Below are 27,856 nucleotides of genomic sequence, written 5' to 3'. Positions count from 1 at the left end.
TGTTAAACTATCATTGTGTAGGACTCTACAGGGGGAATACAAGGCTTATTTGTTCTGCAGTGTTAGTTAACTATGAACTGTAAAATTTCGCCTAGAGCTCCAACAGACTCAAGTAATCCAAGTCATGGTATATTCTAAACGTGTTTAAAAAAGCAACTGGACTTGCTGAGTCCAGAGAAGATGACTCACCACTCTTCCGAGTAGCTTCTTCAGTTAAGGGACAGGTTGGGAGTTGGAGGTTTAATTAGGGAACTTCGGAAACTTCCTTGACCAGAAACTAGCGCGACTAATTTCCATTGACGACTAGATACTTAGCTGACGTTGAGAGTGGGGGACTGTTTGTCCCTTTCCTCCTTCCCAATGAATGGTGCCCTAACGAGCCCTCACTGAAGAATCTACTTGGATGACCGTCGAAACGTCTTCTCTAAACTAAAGTTTATTTGCTTTTTTAAAACACTTTTTGGATATAGAATTCCTTCTGTTTTCCTCAGCATCAATGCAGCATTTGACCTTAGAAAGTTTTAACAGCAAAACATCTTAACTTTCACAATAAAAGTCCAGTGGACCGTTGGCTTTTGACCTGGCGTTACGCTGTCAGGGCAGCTTTCCACAGATATTCTCTATGTATCTGCTGCTTTTATTCGTCTTTGAAGAGGAGAGAGTAGGCTGCAGCCCGCTGCAGATACTGTCTGCTGCAGGAAAGAAGCCCTCCATGCCTTTATGTAACGGACATCAAATGTGTGTAATTACAGCCTTTTTGATGCGGTCAGATGACACGGCCATCAGCGCTGATGATGCATTTATTTATTTAATTTGCACGCAGTCCTAAAATTACACATCTGATGTATTATTCATGAATTTACTAGGAGGATACAACCGTTAAGACAAATATCATAAAACGTGTAATTTAACTGAACCGTGAGAATGGAGCCAGCGGTGGAGTTGTGTAGCATTAATTAATATTCTCTTATGTTACTTGCACTTCCAGGGAGCTGCATTAAGTTTGACCCACATGTCTGCCTCTTGGATTAATAGAGAATGAGGTTAATACAAGCTACCAAACATGTTTAGCTTTCAGCATGTCTGCTTTAATAAAAGCAGCTCATATCCCTAAACATTTAATAACCTGTGTTTATTCTTATCCTGCCCAATTATTATGGCCCGGCTCTAATTAGTGGAGTTTAGGTGGACATACGCCTTTCTGTACTCCGTGGTGCCAAATTCTGGTTACTTTAATTATGCTTCTTAAGCCCTGCAGAACGTGGACCTCCTCATAACAGAATGCAGACCTCTGTATCTATATAACATGTTGTTGCTGGCTGATGTACAGTATTAATTATTTTAAGGTATTTTTTTCAGCAGTTGGAATAGATTTCGCAGTCTGCGCAAGCAACTGATTTCATTAGGAAAAGTTACTCATCAGAGAATGGACATTACACTGTAATTGCTTCCAGTAGCTACTGCTTTAATGTTATTATCTTGAGATTTCAGTCCTGGCTGATTGGGCAACACTGGTTGTTATAGCAACGTCAAATGCAGTTTAATGCTGCCTTCAAGTTTCATAGTTCATACCACTGACTGTATATACTATGGACAAACCCACCGTGAAGTCACCCACTGGATCTATGGTCTATGGGGATTTGTTCTCAGCCTTTGTTTTTGTAATGTTTTGCACTTTCGCATGGGCTTCATTGTTGAGACCCAGTGGTTGCCACCTGAGTTTAACTTCAACCCTGCTAGGCAACATCCAGAATCCACCGAGACAATAATCCAGCAAGCTAACAACAACCGTGCAACTTAATGTAGGAGAAGCTGAGGCATAATGCAAGGATGTGGTTGTTTGAAATATCAACATTTTCCTCAGGGATGTTGTAAAATTTAATCAGCTCAGTTTAACTAAATTCCGTATATCACCTTACCATCCTTGAACACGGCAAACACAACCTCATTTGAAAGCAACATAATACAACAGGTTCCTGATCTCTGGGGCGAACAAAACAAACTATTGTCACTTTAATAGAGAAGTCGAGCCATTGTTCTGTGAGAAACTGCTTCTATGTTGCACACAGCATGAGCCTGCAAACAGCGGGCACTGTGGAAGGGGTCGGCTGAGACGCTGGAGGTGTGCAGCTCTTCATCCAACAGCTCACTGTGGCAGCTCTTTCTCTTTCCATTACCCCTCGCCAACAGTTTCCAAGTGATCAACAGAAAGGTCAAAAATGGCCGCCGGAGGAATGTTGGCGGCAAATTCTCAGTTTAGTTCTGTTTTAGTTAAGTTTAGTTAAAAAAAATCTAATCAACCAAAGATTTTGCAACGCCCTGCAATGCCTCCACTACATGTTGAAGACCTATGTATTAGAAAGTAGGAGCTCAAAACACACTATATTTCCTATGTCTACTACAAAAAAAACATTTGTTTTACCGGTTGAATGATTTTAATGTAAAACTGCAGCAGTAGAAATGTTCAGTTTGCATTAGCAGCAATCTCACTGAGCTCATCGCCTGGTGTCAGTTTATCTACATTAATATGCAAATGTTTATAGACGCTACATCAGCAGTAAATTAATGCAGTATTATTTCGGGGTAATGTCGCCACAGACACCCGCGGTGATTCATCAGACATTTAGTCTTTGAGATTGCAACTTATAGTTTAGAGGATTTATTAATTAGTCTAACAGACCAGACCTAACAAACACGCAATCCACGTGTTTCTGCGCCCGCCCCGACAGCTGTACGCGGTGTTGTTGTCGCTTTTTAATCACTACTAGAAACGCCGCAATCAATGCAGTAACAACAGCACTTGTTTTATTAGCCGGTTAATCAAAGGAACAAGGTAAATGCGTCAAGACAGCAGCAGACACGAACACCGCTCCTTTCTCGCTGAGCGGTGACGTGGAGTTATTTTAGCTCCTGTTTCGCTGCCGATCCTCTCGCATGCTCCCTCAAACCGACCTACACCGTGATCGTGTACATGTGTAACTAACCTCACTCCCACGCTCTGGCACTGAACAAAGATGCTTTCCCCAACATCTGAAGGAAAAGCAGAGGGGGTGCAAGCAGAGGAACAAACACTCAGAATTCAGGCCTGTATTAAGTCGTAGTAACGTTAATGGCACTTGAATAAACAAAAAAAAAGATAATTGTATGGTATTTAATTAATATTTTTCTATAGGATTTATATATACAATTAAAAATACACTATACAAGACAGTATAATCAAACGTTGAGTAAGACAAACTGGTTTTAAACAGTGTGAACACAACGTGAAAAAGGAAAAATCTAAGAACTGATGTGCTTCTTTCTGACCTAGTCGGCAACTTTTAAGATCAGTGTTAGCATTTCTACTTCCTGTAAGCACAAAGCTAAAAGGTTACCTGGCACTGTGATTTTATTACTTCAAACTATGGAAACCGAGAGGCTCGTGTTGTTGGAGTTGGAGCTAATACATGTTGAACAACGGTTTTCTGAAAGCGCTGCAACGCAGACAAGAGACGAGGCGTCGGCGTTGATGCTGTTTACAGCCACAGAACCAGCTTAGGCAGAGTGAGGGAGAATCTGTTGTGTTGTTGTGGCCCGTGTCGCCATGGTGTGTAGTTGCATTTCTGGTGAAGAGCTCAATCTCCCAGGATGCGGAAGCTTCGCCTAACGCGCAAGCATAAATCCAGCTTTAGTGGAACATTTGCGGCAAAATAAGATAGCTGCTGGTAAACACACACAAAAAAAAAATAAGAAAACAGTGAAAGAGAGAACAAATATAAACCATGCACCGATCCGCCACAAAATTAAAACCACTGACTGGAGATGTGAATAACATTGATCATTCAGTGTTCTGCTGGGAAACCTTTGGACCTGGCAGTCACATGGATGGTGCAATGGTATCGTTATGTAGCATCCACCTAGACCAGACCAGACCAGGGACCCAAACCCCACAGCAGCCATCCCCAGCCTGACACATACACACAAACAGTTCAGGGACCAGGTGTTGATCTGGCCTCCAAATTCACTAGATCCCAAACTGATCTGTGGGTGATCCACAGAGGCCCGTCCCCTCAGCCCACAGGAGCCAAAGCCAGACACCGTAGGACACCTTCAGAAGACCCATGTCCTATCTCTGATGAGTCACAACTGTTTTGGAGGCACAAGGGAGACCTACATAGTATTAGGAAGGTTGTCATATATTTATTGCATGCTCCTTTTATTCTGAATGTAGAAGTAGAGCATGTATTAATTTAATACATGCTACTAGAAATATTAATAATCTAGTTTTTATTTTTATATATCTTATCCATCCATGTACACACGGCCTCCTAAACTCCCCCTTCTTATTTTATGAATTTAGATGCACACACAAAGCACGTGTAACATAATTAGCTGGATTAGTTCTCCCATATGATCTGTTGTTTGCACCTTTTCTGAGTTGAGGCTTTATGCATGGCCACAAACTGTACGTGTGCCCCCTTCTACACGCCACACAAGGGCTACACAAGTGCGCTTGGTATTTATCTGCTGTTGTGCCGAGCTCCGGCGGTGGGCCGACTCCCACAAGCTGACTGTCAAGGGCACGGCGTTCTTCTTTGACGGGGGCTCCTTGATCTCTTGTGATCCCTCCCAGGCATCCTCGCCGCAGCTGCACTGCTTCATTATGACATAACCTCCACCAGACTGCCTCCAAACAACATAGCCCCCTTCAAAACATCACATCTGCCATCTCGGTTTGAATCCGCAGCGGCGGATTATGTTGGCGACGGTGAGACGGAAAGCTAGAGAGAGCGAGGAGAGGGGAAGGCAGGAGGAGTGCTTTAAAAGCGGCTTCAGTTCCTCATTGGTCATCCTTCTGTTCACCAAAAGCAGCTTGTGTGCTTTCTGTAAGCCATTTTATTCAGCTTAATCAGTTTCCTTCTAGTTGAAATGAGACTCGTGACAGCCCTGTATGTGCACCAAAGCTCCATCTACTGAAAAACACATCTGTGTAATGTATATTTTAAGGGCTTTTCTGGCAATTTAGTAGAGACCAGCAGCAGCAGCACGGGCTCTCACTTCCTGAGTTCATTTTAGTTTCTAATATGTGTCAAGCCTGCCACTGCTTCCCCAACAACCACAGCTTCTCAACTCCTCACTCACAGTTTGTAACTTTTCCGTCTCAAAGCTGAGATGCCACCTGTTGAGATAATCAGGACGTTTTTACCAGAGCTACCAAGGACATTTTATTCCGCTTTTAAATCGCGAATGAATGCGAACGAAACTGGCGCTTCCAGACCTGTAGCCCCCAGTACTTCCTTGAATGAATAAATAAATAAATAAATGGCGTATTCCAGTCCAGAGTTGTTCCAGTACACGAAAACTGGCTTGTCATTCTCACCTGAATCTTAATCTGTAGCCATTCGCTTCTGTGGAAAGACAAACTTGTGACGCTTTGGTACACGCCGTTGTTTTCGGTGTTGTTAACAACCGGAGTGCGCACAGATGGCGATGTTTTATAATGTGCATCAATGACCTTTAGTGCGTGAATGCTGTTGTTCTCCATTCAAAGTGAGTAGTAGTAAACTCCCAGATGCCACGCCGTAACTCAAACTGCCATATGTTTAACTGAGAGAATTGCATTACCAACAGCTTATCAGCAGGTAATATCCTCTCAATGAGATTTGCAGTTTTAGCGCTTTTGCATTGCATTACACACCTGTGAAGAGATCTGCCGTTAGCGTCAATGCATATCTGTAAATCAACCTCGCAATAACTAGATATTCAAAAGCCTTTTATTGCAGTGCCTAGTTAGCCACTGCACATTTGCACAAAACTGAGCTAATGTGCTCATGTGCCTCTTAATGCTGTAGCAACACGTTTCAGATCTCTTACGTTTAACAAGACAAAACCGTTTTCTCAACATCTTGATTTTGTTCTCTTTCCGTCTAGTATTTTATCGTCTAAGTGGCGATGGGCTCATATGCACTTTTTGATATCAGGCACTAAAGAAAATGCAGCATATCTTCTCCTTCAAATATACACCCACATGGTCACTTGTATTAAAAAAGGTCAAGAAGAGCACTCACATTCAAGCAGTGCCCTTGTACTCCTGTGGAGGAGGGGAAGAGTAGCAGCTTCTTTAGCAATGGGGGATCTGTCCACCGAAGGCCAGCAAGGTCCAGGGTGGAAGGATTTATGTGAAAACAGCTTAACGAGGTGGATTTGAGGGGGTAGTATACACCACGACTGAACACCACACCATACTTACATGATTTTTTCTATGTTACTATTATTTATTATGTTTATATTGATAAATAAAAAATAAAAGTAATCACTGCAACGAAGGTGGTTGCACATGTGATATCCAGTTAATCCTAAATACGTGAACATGGCTATAAAAGAAAGTGTGAAATTTCTCAGCTTTGGGCTGAATTGTGTCTCAATCAAGAAACCAGACCCTGAGACTTCACAGAGACGAGAGAGGGTACAGCACTTTTGTTGTTTATACAGTCTGGGTTGCTTGGGAAAATAGATCTGACATGGATTAACTGATGCTTTCCTGAGACCTCTTGCAATGTGCAAAGCAAACTCTATTGGCGGTTGGCGGCCAAGGAGAAAATCAGCGCTCACAGAGATGCAAGATTAAGCTACAGGAAACAAAATCAGATGAATAATGGAAGCACAACTTCTGGTCAAATTGAACCAAAATATATGTGTTATGATGAGATGGGAGGCATGTATGCCTAGCCAGAACCGCCACAGTGATGCATAGTGTTGAAGACGAAACTTATGTGTCTACTTGACGGACGAGGTGTCTCCCAGTGTCAAGGAGCTTGGCAAGACAGGAGCACAAAAATCTGTGACATGCCAGCTAACGTACTGTATGTCCCTTGACGAGAATCCAGTAGTCGACTTTAGTATTTTTTGAAAAGTGGAAGTTCCCCTCCAGCTAAGATCAGCTGAAGAGAATCGTCCGTGAAAAATGGCATCACTTCACAGATTTGCGCGAGAATGTTCAGGTTCTGGAGGATCAAATCGGCCGTCAGGTGTAAAGGTGGACAGTTGACATTTTAGTGATATTAACCAGGGTTGTGTGGCGGCGCAACAGGAACGTCCTGGGTTTTAATCCATCGGCCGACTGGGCTGGCCTTTCTAGGTGGAGTTTGCATGTTCTCTCTGTGTCTGCGTGGGTTCTCTCCAGGTACTCCGGATAATCAGTGATTCTGAATTGGCTGTAGTTGGTCGAGTGTCCCTGAATTCAAAGGTACTTCCGAGTAAAACATATCACACTCTGTACTTGCCTCCGTAACAGTACTCCTACCAGCGCTAATATGCTCTGTTAAGTAACTGTTAGATTGTCTACATATCTGAAAGAGGAGCATTGTCTTTATGTGAAGTACAAATAGAAGGAGGCAGTTGAACTGAAGCCGTCTGGCTGTGATAGACAACTCTTTCAACTCTTGAATTTCTCAAGGAGCTCTTTTCATTGTGCACCTGTCTTTGAACGCATGAGAGGCATTTTGTTGAGGATATACTATGAATATTCTTACACATAAATGAACGTCCTTTATATTCCTTGCCAAATACAATGTCTATTAAGATAATCAGTGCCAGGTGTGCAAGTCACAGTTGTGTGAATGTGTGTGCATTTGTATGAACGAGTGGTTACACGTGGCGCTGTGACTCCAAAGCTTTTTGATTAGGTAGAAAACCGCTGTATAAATACTGGACCATTTAGTATGCTGCATATCCAGGGGACATGAAAATGTGTGCAGTGCTCCGACTTTCACATTAACCAACATCTAGCAACAAATTGCTGGTGAAACCAATGTAACTAAACTTCCATTTAAAGTTGGTAAAATTGTAAAAGACTAAGAAGCTAAGTAAGAACACAGGTTATTTGTGTCTGATAGTTGCAGTGTAGAGTAGAAAATACCCGAAGGGTGTGTGTTAAATTTGTTTTTAGCATTGATTATTACTCAGGATAAGATGTTACAATCCCTTGTCCAAAACACATGTAGAAGCTCAGTCCAGCCCAAAAACCGACCAGCAGGCTAGCAGTCAGCTAGCCGCTAGCAACCAACTAGAAGACATCTGCTACCGAGCCTAGTCAATGGCAGTGGGCAATATGCGGCAAGTGAGCACCTTCCTTCACCGATGTTTCGTTAAGCTAGGCTCACGACACCTCAAGAAGGTTTAACAGTGAGTTTCAGTGTCCTGGAGTCACCCCCCTCAATGCTGCCACCACACAGCCCTGTTTTCCCTACATTAAATGACTTTCAACCACCAAGAAATTAACCTAGCCTTTTTTATATTCCATAAATTGAGTCAGTCAGGTGTCAGAACTACTTCTCTAACCAGGAAGAGGCAGGATGAGGATACAGACGTTTGTTCAGGTAGGAGGTGGGAGATGAGGATACAGGACACCCAACAGTCAATATTGACGGGGTGGACATTGAGATGGTTGGGACTTACAGGTACCTTACTGTCCACCTCGATGACAAACTGGACTTGGTCACTTGGTTTGTTGGTCAACCAACTGTGCCGCCTCGTTTAAAAAGGGAAAGAGTCAGCTCCACTTTCTGCACAGACTAAAATCGTTTAATCTGTGTAGTGAAAGGCTGTACATGTTTTACGAGTCCATTTGTTGAGAGTGATGTGTTGCATGCCGTCGTCTCTTGGGGTGGCTGCTTGACAGACAAGAACAGGAGGCGTCTGGACAAACTCATCTGCAGGGCTGGTTTGGTTCTGGGGAGGAGTCTGGACTCCGTGGGGACTGTCACTGAAAGATACTACAGGAGGAAGGTACATAGCGTCCTGGACTGTGACAGTCACCCCCTTCACCCCATCCTGGCTGGACAGGAAAGCAGCTGCAGCCAAAGACTCCTGTCACTGAGCTGCGGGACAGAACGCTTCAGGTGGTCATTCATCCCCAAAGCCATTAGAATACACAACTGTAACTGTGGTTAAACTAATGGTCTGGATGATTGCACTGTCTGTAGCGCATCAGCGCTCAAGAAACTTTAGCTAAATGTTTTATTTACTGTATATTCCACGTAAATTGGACTCTAAATCTTTTGTAAATTTTACTTCTACCTCATTCTTATCTTGTTTTTATTTGATTCTTATGTCTAGGCCCTGTTCATGTGTGTCTTTTTTTCTTATCTCGTGACTCCTTGGACAAAATAATTTCCCTGCTGGGATCAATAAAGTAATCTTGGAGTCTTGGAGGACTGAGCCACAATCTGCACACCCAGACACAAAATGAATCTACAGTATTATAATGTGATCCGTCTTAACCCTTTATAGGGGCAAAGAACCATATTTGGTAACTTAAGCCCTATTCGCACGGGATTAGTTTTACCTGAAGACGTCATGTGATTCAAATATAACCCCCCTACGTCTGTGTTTCATGTGGCACATTCACACGGCATAAACAATCTCTGTGTTTTACTCAAATTCACGTTCCGTTGTTGTGGCTCTGCTACTTCCTGCCTCACTCCACTGCGTGTAATTACTTTGCAAATTATAATGGATGATGAAAATACATTTTTGGTACTATTTATCCCAGAGAAGAAATTACCAACGACCTGGCGGTATTTAAAGCAGCCCCACCTTTGCCGATGAACACATTAATGATTGATTTAATGATTTCATCCTGCTAAACGAGCGAATAGTTCAGTGACATCTACACTTTGCGCACTAACATCTGTCCACACTTTGAATTATAGCACATCCTTTATAAGTGTTAAGTGACAAGAGGCAGGAAAAAGCCACAAAGCAAACAAAAGAAAAAACTCACCTCTAAATCATAGTGACATTGACATAGATGTCAATTCACACTGGATTAGTATTATCAGAGGACCTTTGTGTTATGAGAATTATGGAAGGTAATTTGTGGTGTAATTTTTGCTTCACAAATTACAGACGTGGACGATTCGCATGGGATTAAGATCACAGACGACCTCCGTGATTATTAGAAATTATCGGAGGTCCCCTAGGTAAAGCTAATCCTGTGCGAACACCCTGCCAATCAGTAACTGCTTTATTAGGTACAATGAAGAAGTAGTTCCATTTTTTTAGTATAAAAGTCTTGCCCTACGATAACACTTTAGGGTTGAAATTCCGAATTTCCAAGTATTTCAGTGATTGTTATAAGGGTTACACGCACTTACTGTCAGAAAGAATGAGCATTTTATACAGTGGCCTTCCATAAAAACAGAACTTATTTAAACAGAAGCAGTGCAAATCACATCATTTTGAAGTTCATAAATGTGATTGAATCAGTGCAGAATATAAAAAAAATAAAAAATACCAGGCAGAATTTAAGAAAATAAAGTGAGCTGTGCTGTGTGTGATTGAGTCTTTAAACTGAATCAATGCCAAACACGCCCATATTCTGGATTTAGGTGGTAACTGCTACTTAGAAGCCTGAACTTCGCCTAGAGTGGGGAGGAGGTTGGTTATAAGAGCGTAATTACCCCCGCCCCACCCCGTCTCGCCCACTCTGACACCCAATAATAAAACTTTGATGTGCTCTTCTCAAAAAGTAGCAGCAGCCACTAATCACAATTGATTGCAGCCACTTAGGCGAGGCGCACTCATCATCTCCTTCTCTCTCTGGATGGGAGTCATCCTCGGCGAAGCCTGGAGAAGATAAACTATTCGAATGAAATGCAGCAAAGGAATGAAGATTAATCAAGGGAGGGAAGAGCAAAAAGCAAGATGAATTAAAACCACGCAGTCGGCAGTGGTGAGAAAGATCAGGAGAAGCCAAGAGGATCCGTATACAGTTTTGTTTTAAAGTTTCTTTTCGCCACAAATCACATCCAATCTAATTTTACCTTGACTTTGAACGGCATTTCAGGGCAGATATCCTGACACCGTGATGGATGATAACTTTTCGCAGCCTGCTTTGAGACAACCAGCCTTTTCCCATTTTAAATGTTGCCCAGAATGTAATTTATGGCTGTTTATGCTAACTTGAAAACATATATATATTACTCACCTCTCACCTGTCATGCAAAAACCTTATAAATTTAAGAGATAAATGACGTAAAGGGTCAAACGCTGATTTACTTCTGTCAGCAAATGATCAGATAAGCCACCCACCACATACCCACCACATTTATCTGATACTGGGTATAAAAACTGTCCAGATTACACAATTAGCAGTCAATAAAGGTTCTTTTACAAACGTGACCATCATGAATCCATGTGTCCTTGTGCTAGAAGCTCACCACCGGTGTGTGAGAGGCATTTTAAAAAACACTTTTTTCTTGCCCAGGCACAGGCAAGACACGGTTCATTTAAAATTGACAGTGAGCGCTCACTGGGAAAACTAGTTGGGTCGTGGTTCCACGACTACAAGGTCTAATACAAACGTTAACGTACAGGCATTATCTTTCACTGGCCATATGCCGTATATGCGTGTCTACCCCAGGGCTATTCAATTGAAATTCATATTTTCTCAAGCAAAAGGTCTCAAGGTCTGGACTTATGTTATGAGTTAGTCCTAACTACAGTACATATATATGTAAGTAACCTATTGGTGGTATCAGTGAGTGCAAAGAAAGACCAATTCAGAAATTAATATATATACTGTAGATGTTATTTTCTCATTTAAAACCTTTGAAAAATATGATCTTAAAATAAAAACTGAAATGTGTATCTTTACCTATTTCTTGTCCTTTATTCTTTTTTTTGTTGTTGTTTTCTCCCTTCCAAGATTCAGTATCATCGAGTCAATTTTATAATAAGCAATCTCAACATCTGTACCACTGATTGAAGCACTAAACAGCTTTAACGCGTCAATGTCTTTCTTTCCATTGCACTTATTCAACTGGGAGCATTGAGCTCCAGCTTGTCCTGCTAGGATTTTAAATCTGGGCTTTAAAGGCGTCAGTTCGTTTCTCATTTCTCTGCGAAATTTCTCTTTACTGTGTCTGTGTGTGTATCCTGCAAAGTTTCGTGGAATGCACGGATTGGATTAGGGCAGCTGGATCAGCCGAGATGATTTACAATGGATGCAATCCGTCTTTCCAGGTGTGATAAGTCAATATCGAGAAGATTAGGGGGAAAGCTGTGACTGTCAAAATGAAATGACTCTCTGTTATTTATTGGTTATATGTCCAGTTAGGGTTAGGTCAAGTTAGGCGGATCTGCCTGTCAGTGACATAAAAGACTGTGGTCAAGGACCTGGAGTCAAGTTGAGGAGCCTGTGTTTGCTTCCCTTTATGGTCTAAAGGTTCAAGACTGAGTGGTTTGGGAGATACTGTTTCAGTTTTGCTCACTCAGACTGTTCGCTTCATCTACCCATAAATCCACATCGCACTAGATTACAATGTTCACTGCTCTGGCACTCGCAGCCTTGCTCCATTTACTAGTTTGTCTTCATTTGAAAAGGAGTTTGGATCTCAGTCGCACCGCTATGAACTTAAATGTTTGCAGAGTAGGTTTCAGTAAAGCCGGCGTACTGTCAGTCAACCTCCCCAGTGACACTGCACTCAATACCTTGAAGAGGAAAAGGAAAAGACATCTACCTCTCAAAGTCTCCTTCGCTGTACTCCACGACACCTCCACTGCGCTGTACTTCCCTTATCACTGCTTTCAAATTATCATGATCACCAACGGCCTTAAAAGCCGCCGCGTCAGTTCATTTACAGCCTTTCAGAGTTCAGACAGACGCCTCTTATCCAAACTCTATCAATTACCTTTGTCAGGCATCTGTGATGTCCTTCTCACGCTGTGAGATATCATGGAACAAGAGAAGAAGCACATAGGGCAAAAAAGAGATAAAGGTCACCTTCTTTTCTGTCCAGTACACAAAGACAAATGGAATATGTATTCCAGAGTGCTGTGATGTAACAATAAAGGAGCCGTCCACTGTGTTTCTAGGCTTGCATTTTCTTTGCCTGGAATGTACCACTGCATTCAGTCCTGCTGTGTTAACCAGGTTGTTCTCCATCATCTGTCCTTGTATCTCTTTGTGCCTGCAGTATTGTTGTCCCAAAGCATGAGCACAGGGGAGCTGTGTCCTTGCCTCAGAGCCCCTGAGTTTCTTTTTCATATATATATATATATATATATATATATATATATATATATATATATATATATATTCAGCTAATGCTTGTGCCACAATGTCTGATTTAGAAGTGACACATAAGAGGATTATGAGACCTCTGAGGAATACTTTTATGAAATGGCTTACATCTTATTGGGTTTCTCAAATTGTTGACGCACCAAATATTTAATTCAGATATTAATAGATGTTACTTAGTGCGAAATGACAACAGCAGTTGTTGTTTTTTTGGGATTTATACTAAACCAAGATTTGGTAATTAGGAACATTTGATTGGCTCCTGGTGTAGTTCTGAATCCAGGAACACGTCCATGATTCATTTTGTGACATTACAGTGAATTTGGCTGTTCTGGCTGTACAGTCCTTTTATTAAGTCAGGAAATCGGGCGTTGTGTCCAGTGACAGTTGTTCCTCTCATTTGATACACACAGTTGTTGACAACTATCTATGTTATATATTCATATAAAACTACATTACCTGTGGGTAAGATCAACCTGTACTTATACCAACCACACCTGTAGTTGTGAAAAGGATAAGCTGATGGTCAGTGCTTTGTTTACCTCCTCCTAGCGTGGCTTTCATCATAATTTAGAGGTATTTAAGGAGCTTTTGACTTGAATGTACCATAAACTTACACCATTTTGAATCTCTCTTCCGCTGACTACTACTCCTAGTAGAAAACAGGCAACAGTAGCAACATCTTCTGTAGCAGCTAAAATTATATCTATTAAAGGGTCGTGTGATGCTGATTGGAGATGTATCTACAAATGAAATTATTTTCATTTGAAGCAAACTAAAGAGTCAAGGTAAAGTGCTGACACCAAGAGTAATAATTATCTTTGCAACATCTTTGAGGCAGATAAGGATTCAGTATAGAGGATATTAAAAAAAAGTCTGGTTTGGGGGTGTAGAGGGGATTGGGGATCCAATAGTGCCTCTAATGTAGAAAAGTGCTCTATAAGTGCAGACCGTTTACCATTTCACGACTCCATCTCATCTTAAAAGCCATGGTGACTCAGTGGGTTTTCTCTCGGTCATCAATTCTCTAATTTAACCATAACCTAGAGAAAAGATACAGAAAACTTGACGGGGGACTCTGGTTGTCCTTAAATGGAGATAAACATTTTAAATTGAGCACAATAGGCCCCGTATCACCATCTCTATTACTGTTAGTTTTACAGCTCAGTGCAATGTCTGGTTTTATGCGGATGACGCCCCGCCTTTTAAGCCATCTTCATAATCACAGTTCAGTGCTTTTCCAGGTTTCAGTCTGCTTGTGCATTTCATAAACCAACAGAACAGTGTAGAACAGGATTCAGTCCATTTCTGAACATCTTTCATAATGAAGATTAGAAAACTTCTTGAAAATAGAAAGCCATTTGTTCCTTCTGGTATGTCCTCACTACAAAGAAGTAAAGAAAAAAAACTGTAATAAAGAGTCAAGTTTTGCCTCTGAAAACAGGATTTTCTTTTTTTCCCCACTGCATGTATATACCAAGGTATTGGTATGTGTGGATCTGGGAGCCTTTAATTCAATTAAATCATTAGGATTAGAGGCTGACCTCTCATTGTAATAAGGGCTAACAAGTCTTTTGAATAAGCTACACTAATTAGAGGCATATTACTCATCTGCCACAATAAGAGTTTAATTGTACTTAGACAAAAGAAACAATATCTTCACTAATGGATGAAGCATTTACGCTGTCTTTATGCAGAAATAATTTTAGATAATCCTCTTGTGTTCTACATTTTCATTGTTTTTGTGTTTATTGGATTATTTGACTATTTCCTGTAGTGTGAGCTGTCCTTTCTGGTAGCATAATTAAAGATGTGGAGAAATAGGTGAGGTAGCAGCAGTATTCTATCCTTTGTATCCAACATCAGGACCCAAGTCTTTTGGTTTTCTCCTGGGCAAATACTAACATAGATGTTTGTTGCGTTTAATTTTTGGATGTTGAATTGAGTCAAGCTGATGCATGCCAGTGGTTGTTCCATTTATTTACTTCTGTTTTGAGATGTACTATGTCAGAAGTATCCATGTTTAACGCTTAGAGCTTTTAGGGGGAAAAAAGTGAAGCCAGAAGTTGAGCGCACAGATCTGAGAGAGTGCAGAGTGCAAAGAGCCTGGAGTCGCTGTCAATCAAAGTAGAATTTATCAACGCATCGAAGGGCGGTGGAGATGGGTAGGCTTTCATCTTAACCACATGTTGTCATTCTGCATTGCAGCTGATAGAGCGTGCTTAGGTAGGTGGGCAAACAAGGTTAGGCAAGATGAAAGTGATTACAGACGAGGAAGAGACAGGATTTATGGATTTGTACTCAGTTCGTGTATAGGCCAACCAAAGGACGCCCAAGGATGACGCTCCAGTTAATGAAACCTGAAAGCCGAATGTCATTAGCATGTGTTAGCATATGTCTGCAGCATATGGTTAAATGGAATGTTACCCAAGAGTTATCAAGTTTTTTTTCTTTCACGCTGTTGCACACGGTCTAATTGGATTGAGGTGGGGGGTTTTTTTAACCTGTAAAGTTATTTGAAGAATACCTTAAGTTGTGAGAGGGTAAACCCACAGCCTGTATATAAATATGGACAATGCATCCCCCCGCATCGTCTTGTGAGTTTGGAGCCATGGTCTTCACAGTACGGTCCGAGAGTGGAGCCACACAGAACTTATCTATAAAAGTGACATTTAAACATGTATCAGTGTTATATTAACTGACAGAAACCATCCTTGAAAATCCATCCTCGGCCCAAATTCCATCCACTAACATGGAGGGGGTGGAGCTTATGACCTGCAGGCAGCCACCAGGGGGAGCTCTACTTGCTTTGGCTTCAGTCTATGGATAAACCCAAAGTTGCAGACACATGACCCCTGTCATTTTTCTTACATTATTATTTTTCTTTGTAAGCGTCAATAATGTAAATGCTTTGCCACTTGAGATGGCTCGTGTTTGTACATTACTAAACTGTTTATTGTAGAGTCAAGTTTTGTGTTTTCCAGAATCTCATTTGTCATTGTGTATCATTAAAAACATTCAAGCATGACCCTTTTTATTCTGCAGGTTTGAGAAGGGATACAGTAATTGTTGTGCAGTTGATCGATACGATCGATACACAGTCCACAACAAAATGGCTCAGATTGTTTGTTGATTATCAGTTTAAATATGCCCCATAGAGAAATCCAAATAGCTTATCACTGTAAGGGCTTAGACAGGCTATTGGCATCTAGGACGAACTAAAAGCAGTGAGTCAGTCCTCGGTGCGTCACTGTCCTTGTGTGAAGGTAAAAAGAGTCCCTTGGATTTTATGCACTGATTAGACAAATGCAAACTGATGACACACACAATTTTAAGAACATTTCTCACCTTTTTTTTGGCATTTCCCAGTCCAAATGTTAATTACGAAAACACAGGAATTAATAACTAATACATTGTTTTGTTTTTTGTGGTCATTGACCTCAGTAAATGTTTCGTTATGGATCCATCTTTAATGGAAATGTAATGGTTTAAAACAGCTTCCATTTCATTTGGTGTTTCCCTGTGTCATTTCTGCCACTTTTGACCACATAATTTGACCTCCGCTGGTCATATCATGCACAGTATACAACAATGGGAAAGTGACACCACAACATCTTGCTGTCAGAGTCAGATCAACAGCTTTCAAATCGGCGTATTTCTTGAAAAACGCTTGGTTTTTGTCTCGGCAGTAAACACAGATTCCCTGTGGACTGAAAATGAAACAGGCAGAATGTGCTGAAGTTTGATGTTTGTCCCATTAAATCTGAAGAGGATTTGTTTGATCCTAGGAAATAATCAAAATACCTAGTAATTCTTACCTTATGTCTGTTATTTATACTTTTTCATTTATTTGCCAGTTACACGAAGATATATTGCAGTCACTATGAAACGTGACATGCATCGTTTACTGCACATCCCCCACATGTGTGTAAATAAATGTTATGTTTTGTGTGTTTTTCTTCTTCAGCTCTGAAAGACGCTCGCTTTCAGCTGGTGAACTTCTCAGACAACGAGCTGCGGGTGTCGCTGTCTAATGTCTCGCTGTCAGACGAGGGTCGATATGTTTGCCAGCTGTACACAGACCCCCCGCAGGAAGCCTACGCTGACATCACTGTGTTAAGTACGACCACAAAACACAGCCCTACACACACAATCACTCGCTGTTAGATTGATGCGACGGTGGCAGGTAAAGCCTAATTCTCAACATTTAGACTGCGTGAGACAACATATAGGTTGTCGCAGATTTAGCAACAATGACGAATACACAATAACCAGGGGACATCTGTGGAAGACCAGATTCATCATAATTTCAAGATGCATGTCCGCTTTATTCATTAATAGGGTAGAGGGTGAATGTTTCATTTAAAGAAATTTCAATTTTAGTTATTCTTTGTTGTATACAAGCAGCAGTAATGGTGCTTTTCTGAATGTATGTGACTGATGTATGTGTGCTTTACTCATCTGTGTTCATTTCTTTAAAGAAAAAAAAAAGATGGTGACAAATATTCAATCACAGACCATTCTCATTAACATTGGAGCAAACTAAAATTGTACATAAACGTAGTTCCTGGATTGAATCCTTCTTGCGTATGCAGCCCCTTTTCATCTATCTTGAATGAATGGTCCAACTTTATAAATTTTCAAAGACTGCACAGCAACCAAGTGATTGGCCGACTGCTTCTCCATATCTTTATAATATTTGAGCTCATTTATTTATTTTTTTCGATGGAACACATCGAGGAGAGGTTAACTGAGGAGGTTCGGAGATGCGAAGACAAAAATTTCAGTCATCACTGTTAAAAGTGAAACAGGAAGTAGAAACAAAACTTAACTTACAAGGATGTGAAACTTACTCACCGTATTTCCCAGAGTGATAAAAAGCGTTTTTAAATCAGCCCAGGCATTGTCCTAATCCAGCAGCGCAGCCATTAGCTTTAGCCTAGCATAGCTGTAATGCAGTGATGCCAATTAGCCAGTCATTCGCAAAAGTGATAAATAAACGCAAGAATTTTCCTATTTCTTGTGACCTGTACACTCACATCGGGTACAAATGTCAATGCAATCAACACAAAGGGTTTGCCAACGGCAGATACAGACTTTCTGTTCCGGCAAAGCACAACGCAGCACCTGAAAACCATTCACGTCAGTGTGTTGAAGGAAGCTGGGGGTTTTCAGGTTTTCTATGCTAAACTTAAGCTAACCGCTGCACTGCTGGATTAGGACAATGTCTTGACCGATTTAAAAATGCCTTTTCTCACTCTCTGGGAGTACGTGAGTGACTAAATTTCACATAGGGGTGGTGTATCCCTTTAAGACTGCAGTGTTGGTACAACCTGCAACCTGGTTTGAAATTTCGACAACATTAAATTGGTCTAAAGGGAGAAAAATTCTGAGTTTGTCTAAAGATTTCATATAAAATAGCTGCCAAAGTTAATGATGTTAGTTACAGTTTGACTAAATGTAATAATTAAAACTTGGCCAAAAGGCAATGACTTGAAAACTATGAAAGATTAAAAAAATTATTAAAATGTGAAGACTAAATGAAGAATGTTTATCAAAATGAACACTTTTAGCCATGCTGGTGATATTTAAAACAAGGCAACTGGACTTCAGGCTTCTTGAAGACATTTCTCCACACAACCAGGTGGCTTCTTCAGTTCTGACTGACTGGCGGAGGAGTTAATGACCCAGTACTCGGCTAAACTAGAGGATGCCGCTCAGATTAACCCGGGTGGTGTCTTTCTTGTGTGGATAACGGTTCTCTAACAAGACCTTAACGGGCGGAAACTCTTACGGCACCATGTTTGAATGAGTCATCCAAGTTAGGGTTTATCTAAAACCAAAGCTAAAAACAGAGGCAACCGGACGAGATCGGTGACACGTCTGCAAGAAAACATCAAAACGAGTCCACCTACGTTTTTGTCTTGTTTTACATAATCTCTTGGGAGAGATATTAAGTCTGAATTGTTAGTGGTCGACCACTTAAAAGCGGTTGTGCAAAAATGGCCAGATGACATCCTCCATGGCTTTCTTCTAATCAGGTTACATTGTTCGAAAATCAACAGCGCAAAACTCATCTCATATTAACAACTTCTTTTTTTTTTTTCCCCCGTTGGCTCCCTGAAGGAGGTCAGCTGTCATCAAACCAACGAGTTTGCTAAAGAGCAGCGACTGTGTTTTGACGTCCTCGTCACATATTCATGAAAACTTTCGCCACACTTAAGGAAAACAACAGCTGTGCTTATCCTGAATGTAAAACATGTATTTATTTAACTACGTACGTCGCCGCAGCTCTGTATAATCATGCACACATGGTAAATGTATTCAAATATATTCAATAAGTAACTGCAGTATGTAAGTAATTTAAAGAAGATGCAAAGTAGTCCCCTGATGAGGATGATTTCAATTAGCATTTGAAGGAGGCGTTCCTTCTGTCGTCTGACCGCGACTCTGTGTGCTAACGTCTGGGTGCTCTATTTCCTCAGTGTTCACAGAGTTTTGTTTCCGTGTTCCCTGTCATAGTTCCTCCAGGCAACCCCATCATCGAAGGCCCGGACGAGGTCCTGAGCGAGGGCAACATGACGGAGATGACCTGCACCGCCATGAGCAGCAAGCCCCCCGCCACCATCAAATGGCTGAAGGGAGATAAAGAGATTCCAGGTAGGAGGTCTCTGCGCGCGCCGCGAGAAAATCACGTCTGCCAGCACACAACCGTACAGTAGATAGTTCAATCAGAGCTAGAGCTCTTCTAACGAACACGTATACAAACACATGATTGCACATTGTGTTCGGTGAACCTTCTGCCGCCTCTAAAAAGAGCTTTGAAAAATTGCTCTGAAAAAAATAAATAAATAAATACTGACGCTTAAACATGCACATGAAAGCTTGTGTGTAAAAGAAGAAAAGAGTACATGCTTTGAAAATCGTTGACTCCGCCCACATTCGCTCACTTCGGTTCAACGTCGGGAGTCTTAATGAATCCAGGAAGCCGTTCACCTGTCACAAGTACAAGTGAAATTAAGTTGCCTAAATTGCTTTTCGTGTATTTGTGCTTTGTTTGCTGCACGGTGCACGTCCGCGCCTGAGAATCGCTCGACATGTGTGTTTCCCCCTTGAGAGAAAATCAGAAAAGGGAATGGAGAATATATCCTGCGTCTGTTGGTTTTATGTTTACATCAATTTAACTGAAGGCGTCTGTGGATTTAAACACATGCAGATTAGTTTCCTACCTGCATGTTTGTCTTATCTTTACATATCCAACAGGACAACCTCACCGTGTTTTGAGGAATAACATTTTATTCAATGGGAAACACACCGATCAGCCGCAACATTAGAACCAGGAAAACAGGAAAGGGAAATAACATTGACCATCTAGTGATAATATAATGTTCTGCTGGGAAAGTTTCGTGTGGTATTCGTGTGGATGTTGTTTAGACATGTACCACTCACCTAGACCAGACCAGACCAGACTTATCTAAAACTAGACTGAAGTAAATCAATTTCTGATCTCAGCACTACCGAAGACTGGCTTTTGAAATATCCAGTAACACTGCTGAGGCCAGGAGGACCTGTGGCTTGACCTAAAGGAAAACATACAGAATTAAAGTAGAAGAGGTCAGATAAGTATCAGTCAAACCGAGCGCGGTGATTCTCCGGCAAGGCTCACGCTCTACAGCTGGCCATCAGGGGACCCTGGAGCTTGAGGCCCTTGCTGAGCATCTGTTTTCTGAATGTACTGTGCCTCCTTGGTAGTGTTGCTCTGCATTGTTTAAAACGTGTCTGTACATAAGTTCCCACAGATGGGCACCTGTGAAGTGTTGCTAACTTTTTCACACCCCCGTGCACATTTTAAGCCCCCATGACATAAATATGAAATGAGTATTTTTACAGCCGCTTTCTTTTCTTCCCGCATTTGCAGCCCGCACACATTTTTGCATCGGCGTCGGTTTTCTTTTTAAATGGAGCTCGGTAGCAGTTTCCAATAAAGCAATATGGATGGTGCAGCGGCGGTGGCCAGAGCCTGTTGGCAACCCGACAACTCGCATGCCTTCATCAAAGGTAGCTGAGCTTTAGAAGTCTGTGCAGAGCTCCGGGGGTGAACAGACCTCCTGCCAGGCAGCTCCACCTCGCAGCCCAGACAGTGTAATACTTTATAAAGACTGTGAAACAAAGGTCCTAATCAGAAGGCCCGGAGGAGCTTCACCTCTAAACCGCAGTACATAAAACCCTCAATGGTCACTTTTAAATCTGCAGATGTTTCCAATGTACCAAGGTCAGGGATTGGACTTGTGACACAGACTTGTGATGATCAGTCAGCTTCCTCCTAACCGGTGGGTACATTCATACAACGATGTAGCCAAAGTTAATGCTTCCAAAAACCCATGTTTTATGTAAGAAAAGAATTAATGTAAATAGCACAGACCAAAAACCTGCTGCAGACGTCGAGCTGTGGGTTCTCCTTACCTTTGACGCTGATAACTGAATGATGTTTAAGGAACCTATTTATACAGAAAGCTGACAGTAATACGGTTACTTAAGTGTATGTAAACACAGTGACTAATGGTGTTTTTGTAGCTGTGCTCCTGCTTTTGTAAATGGGCTAAGTGAAATCGGTAAGCGCTGTTTGTCACTTTGAAATACTGATGCACTTTTCAGGGTTTCCAGTATCTCTTGCCAGTTTATCCATACAAAACCCACTCCCATTTAACTTTCCTTTTTATTTTTTTTATTTTTCTCACAAACATTGTGCTGTGTCATTCTGGCTTTAGAAATATTTCTCCTCCTTTACTGATTAATAAGAACCTCTTAAACTGAGCTTATGCTTTGCAGCAGATAACATTTATTTATTTATATATTTTTTAAATGCTGAATGCCCTTCAAACCCACACCCGCGTTGTTTTCCTCACTCTCGTTGGGAATGGACTGGCATTTACAGAAAAGGGTCAGCGCTCTTTCAAGTTCTCCAACAGGTAGATGCAATTTTTTTGCAGTGAAACAAAAACCCAGGTGTAGTTAATGGCTCACTTGTCACAACAGTGCATTTGGAGCATGCCATTTGCTTTTATCCGCTCTGGCCACAGGTTAGAAAGGTGCTAACAGCTGAAACAGACTGAAACAATTGCTGACAATAAAAAAAAAAAATAAAAAATAAATCATGTTTTCTTCTTTGTTACCTACTGCTGTTGGCTAGGCTAGTTAGCTGATGAGTTGTTGTTAGTCGCTCGTTGGTAGCTCACTGCTGCCTGCTGGTCGTCGGACTGGGTTTCTAAATGTGTTTTGACTCAGAACATGGCAAAGGGTAGAAGTCTTTGTTGAAATGTAGTCGCATACCCCATCACTTTTTACCTACTAATGTTGGCTAGGCTAGTTAGCTGGTGTCTTCTTGTTGGTTGCTAGTTGGTAGCTGACTGCTGGCCTGCTGGTAATTTTTTTTTTTGTTTTGTTTTTTCAGTTAGCCTGGGTTTCTAAATGTGTTTTGACTCAGAACTTCGCAGAGGGGAGAAGTGTTGGTCGACATGTAGTCGCATACCCCATCACTTCTTACCTACTACTGTTGGCTAGGCTAGTTAGCTGGCGCCTTCTTATTGGTTGCTAGTTGGTAGCTGACTGCAAGCCCGCTGGTCTTTTTTTCAGTTGGACTGGGCCTCTGAATGTGTTCTTCCTCGGATCTTGGCACAAGGGATTGTAACATCTCATCCTGTGTAATAATGAATGCACATAACTTTCCAAGTGCGCACACAACTCACTTTATTTTATTATTATCATTCCAGTAACAGCTGATTCGTTGGCAGTGGTGTTCTGGTTGGCTGCCGCGTTGACGCCGTCTCCTTAAGGAAATGACTTCTGCAGCAGCGTCATGAAAATAAAACCCGGCGTTGCTCTACTGACGCTGAAAATGACAAAAGAAAAGACAAAAGAGAGAAAAAACATGAAAGATGGGAAGAAAAAGGAAAAGGCAGAGATCTGGCAGTAGGGCGGAATTACTTAAATTGCCTTCAGCTGTAGCTCCTTGCCTGGCAGACTTATTCCTAATTAAACGTCCCCAGAATTTAACTTAATTACCTTAAGGGATAATCGGGCTCTCTTAAATATCATTTAAAGGTTGCAATTGTCATGCTTGCCAATATAAATCCAGCCGTCTCTCCTAATATGAATATAGCCATTATCTTATTATCTCTCTCCCCCTGCTCTTGCCCTGCTTGTTTAGTGATTTATTAACTTATGCCCCGACACGGATACCTCTGGTTCTCGAGCTGATATTACAGTACCAGTCATAAGGGAGGGAAGTCTAGCAGGGCAGGTCATTCTTTTTCATTCTTTTAAGACGAATGAAAAGAAAGAAACAATCGTCAGGGCGCTTCATTGACTGACAGGGACCAGAGCAGCCATTAGCCTCAAGTGCTAAGAGACAGCCGCAGGGTGATTTCAATTACCCTGCTCTGCCCCGGCAGGAAGACTGGACAAATGGATAAAAGAATATTTTTGGGCAAAGTAAGCGAAGGCATACAGCAGAGACGTATATTTAATACAACTCCACATTGCTCTCTTTTGGACTCACAAGACCCTCGTTAGACGCTTGTACTTGGAGAAGTGAAACACAAGAGCAGAAGAGAGGTCCGGCTCGCTTTCAATACGGGGGTCTACAAAGTGCCACTTCATCTTTCATTCGACCTTCCGCTGCCTTTCAGCGGAATTCATCTCCACTGGCTCGACTCCAAAGTGAGTCTGCGGATGTTTTTGAACGCAACGTTTTTTTGAGCCGAGAGCGATCACTAATTCATCATCAAGGCTCACTTTACTTTCGGAGGGCTTTTCCACCTCTGCCACATGATTTCTCACCTGCTCGCTAATTTTATATGAACAAGAAACCGGGCGCCAGTGTGATTAATATGCACCGTGTTAAATGTATAAATCAATGTTTTATATTATACGGGGCTCCGGTGATGAATTGTGGGCAGCTCGTCTAATTTATGTGACTGCTGTGAAGTCGAACCGCAACTAGCTGCGATACTTCTCTCACCGGTCGTAAGGCCTGGTGGTCACACCCAGATATATTTAACAGGGAAAACTTGAGTAGGGAATTATTAATGTCAGTCAGACCCACAGGTCCAAAACACACGACTCTGCTTTGCTGGATTTTGTTCACACAAGAGTCATGGATGGCTGACAGTAATGGCCAAATGGGTATACTGACTGTCCTTACTGTATATATCAATCTATATATTAGTTTTACATCTGTCATACACCATTATTGTAAAATCACTCATTTTATTTAACAGTTATATCTTGTTCACTGTTGTCGGGTTAATACTGCACTATTTTTGCACTTCTAGTTAGATTTCAAACTGCAGCAAACTGATTTCAATCTAATCTGCACCAATCAGGCATAACATTATGACCACTCGCTTAATATTGTTTAGGTCTCCCTAGTGAATTTGGGTCAACACCTTGTGCTGTTCTTCATGTTTTTTGAGTTGTTCCTAAACTGGTTTTATATGTGTATGTGTCTGTGTCAGTCTGCATCCTGCTGGGGATGGCTGCTGCCGCCAAGGCGGTCTAGGTGGGCGGCAACGTCCACACGAACGAATGCCAGGTCCAAAAGTTTGCCAGCAGGACACTGGATTGTCACAAGAGGATCAATGTTAGTCACTTCCCCTGTGGGTGGTTTTAATGTTGTGGCAGAATCAAAAACTTCAAAAGTTCTGGATTTTTATTTACCTAAACCATGCTGCTTTGAAATTGCTCTAAAGGGGTTAAAATAAGTTTCTTATAAACCATTGAGAAGAATCAAAACCATGACATCAATTTTTAATGACCATACCATCATACATAGGAAAGCCAGTATGAATGCAGTATTCAATTGGAGAGCTGCTGTGCTTAGCTCTATTGTGCTGTTGGTTAGCTCTTGGTTAACTTGCCAGAGGGGATAGGGGTTACTTATCTCACCAGGATAGTTCGTCCACCAACCCTGAAAGCTGCCATTGTGTTGCTAATTTTCATGCTTTTGTGGGGACACACGTGTACGTAGTGTTGCTGCTTTCTGGTTCTAACCCACTCAGAAAGCCCATCTAATTAAAACATGGAGCTCAGCAGTCAAGGTCCCAGGGTATTAACTGTTCATGAAGCCTACATGCTTTGTACATGCCTGTTATACACACTGGATGAGTAGGCATGTGCAAATCCATTGACAGAAAGTGAGGCAATTTGCTTCTGTGGAGTGCAACATTAATTCTGGTCGTATCCCGATGCTGTGATGTGCATCGCACCAGCACGCAGCCTCCAGTGTGTGGGCTTAGACTGAATACAATGGGCATATGTGTTTTGATCAAGTGTTGGCCTCAAGAGCTGCGATGCTTCTACTTGAGCAGATTAATATTTGATGCTGCACATCATTTGGAGTACTCTGATGTCCATCTTGCGAGACTTGTCTGAAAGTCAGGTCTTGTAGTTTACGGTGCATGACAGGCCTGCTTTGTTTTATCACCGACTGGAACAAGTGGACGGTGAGTCATCAGCTGTTTTATTTGAGATAAATTTGCACGGGTTAAGGAGAAAACAAGTGGCGGGAAGTCTGTTTTTCCTCATATTTGATTTAGCCTTCGCTTCCAGTTAATAGCACTCAACTGGAAGAGGTTGGCATGCTTCATTTTCAAGAGTTTTCTTCAGGGGTTAATGACAGATGGTAGAAAAGGGAAGATACGTGGGAAATGAGATGGCAGCTCATTAATCATCTTTACAATTTAACCTTTTCTGCTAGTTATACCTTATTCTCACGCACCTTGTACCCCTTTCACACCCACTTGTGTAGGTATTTATAGTACAATGAAAAGAAGAAAAATATTCAGAAACCCAGCGCTTGAGTAAAGACATCTCCTATCTGCCGTTTCATGCATCTTAAAAGACATTTTGATTTGAGGAACCCCCTTTAGGTTCTCGTTTGAGGTGCTTGCGTGCTTCTGAAGCCTCTAGTGGTATTTATTCATGACAACCTGTTCCTTTACACCAGCCACATCACACAGGCTTGCTTTTCCACCATCCTAAAAAAGACAGCTGTCACCGCGGTGATGACATCGCTCCGTCGGCTGAGCTGCAGCAGAGCCGTAGGTAGAGTGTGTACATGTATCACGGATAAAATATGAACTGACGAAAGCAACGGTACACGTCAGCGCCGGCTTTTTCTCGTGCTGCAGCGTTCTTCTTTTTGCAGACTCTTCTGCTTTTTTTCCAGGTATTTGTTTTGTAGATGGGACACAATCACACTTGTGCAAATGGTTGCAAGGAAATAGGACAAAAGGTTGGAAAGAATCAATTTCACTCTCATTCTGTGCTGTGCAGAACGGTTTGCATCTGTCCTGCTTATTTTGCACAGCTGTGATCAAACTATTCATTGTACTTGAGAACATGTTATCTGTGTGATTTTCAGAGCAGCCAATAATCAGAGGAGGGATAGTATCAAAAGCTTTCCAAAATGTGGCCATGCAATAAATTTGGCTTCATAAAGCTGAAAAGCAACCTTTTTTTTTTAGTTTACCTTATCATATAGTTCCACTGTGCATACTTTTAGAAGAAAGAGAAAAAGCTAAACAATGGTTGTCTTTGTCTGCCCTTCATAATGTAGAACATTTTTTCTGATAAACTTGAGTACAAAGCTTTGTATTCAAGCCATTTAGTAAAGTAAAAGTTGGTTGACTGACCATTCAAAGTTCTTCACAAAGTAATCCCAGAGAAATCAAGAATGCATAAAATAAAGTCTCAACACAGATCAGGGAGAAATCCAAAATGTTAATAGAAGACTTGTACGGTATTGATATATTTTTTTTATATATATATATTTATATATACGCTATACCAGCCTAAACCTTTGGAGTTCTAAATTGCAGTGCAAATCAACATACAAACATGTGCTGCAAATCAATTGAGCCCCTCGAGCAGGAAACCAACCAAGCAGCAAACTGTGAGGAGTCATTTAAACAAGTGTTTTTTTTTTTTTTTTTTTGCTGAATCCAAATGTCAGCTTTTAAAAGCTAAACACACCATTGGGACGGCTGATGGTGCAGCGGTGATAGCTGTTCCATGGCAGCTTCTTCCAGGTGCTGCATTTTTCTCTCGCATAGTCCAAATAAGTTCCCTGTAGGTGTGATGTTTTTTTTTTTAATATTTTTGTAAGAATCAACCCTCTGAGAATGTACCAGCCTGTCCTGAATGTACACCACCTGTTGCCTAGCATGACCCAGGCTAAGCTCCAAACTCCCTGTCGCCCTGCGTTGATTGAGTGGTGATGGACAGATGGATGGATAGTTCAGATAATAAGCTTACCAAGATTGACTAAGAAAATTAGTTCTTTATCTACAAAGGTACAAACTTTAAGTGACATTTTTTCAGTTGTTTTTTTCAGGACACGAGACAAGCAGGGGTTGAACGTACTGGTCGATTTTACTGCTGCATTATCCCACTTTTACCACCATGTTAACTAGTTACCGATCACATGGCAATGACGACATAGATGCCTCTGACAAGACAGGTGAGGAGCCCAGTGGGTCATTGCAGCAAATTAGCAGAGGTTCATCAAGTGTAAAGATATGGAAACATACACACACACACAAATATATACCCACAGTCCAGTTGGTTCCTCACAGTGAGACGTTGTATAGTTTTATGTCCGCCCCAACCTGCCCATGGAACAGGACGGAGACAGCAACCTGTTACTGAACTAGCTTTTCTGTCTGACTGTGGTGTCGTGAAGAGAGTGGTGGACATTCTTCAAAATGGACCAGAGTTTGTTCCAGTCTGGTA

The 27,856-nt window shown here is 41.5% G+C and overlaps 1 protein-coding gene across 5 annotated transcripts in view; it reads left to right on the top strand.

Annotated features, from left to right (window-relative positions):
* cadm1a (cell adhesion molecule 1a) overlaps window positions 1-27,856 on the top strand; it is a 371,700-nt gene that overhangs the window by 267,911 nt on the left and 75,933 nt on the right. For all 5 annotated transcript variants that reach the window (XM_047606950.1, XM_047606949.1, XM_047606948.1 and 2 more), the window contains 2 exons: window positions 17,031-17,183; window positions 19,586-19,723. In XM_047606950.1, coding sequence (XP_047462906.1) covers window positions 17,031-17,183; window positions 19,586-19,723 — 291 coding nt within the window. The remainder of the gene's footprint in view (window positions 1-17,030; window positions 17,184-19,585; window positions 19,724-27,856) is intronic.

Source organism: Mugil cephalus, chromosome 15 (genome assembly GCF_022458985.1).
Source record: "Mugil cephalus isolate CIBA_MC_2020 chromosome 15, CIBA_Mcephalus_1.1, whole genome shotgun sequence".
Lineage (NCBI taxonomy): Eukaryota > Metazoa > Chordata > Actinopteri > Mugiliformes > Mugilidae > Mugil > Mugil cephalus.
The sequence above is the reverse complement of the archived record's forward strand: the minus strand, read 5'-3'. Positions and strand labels throughout refer to the sequence as shown.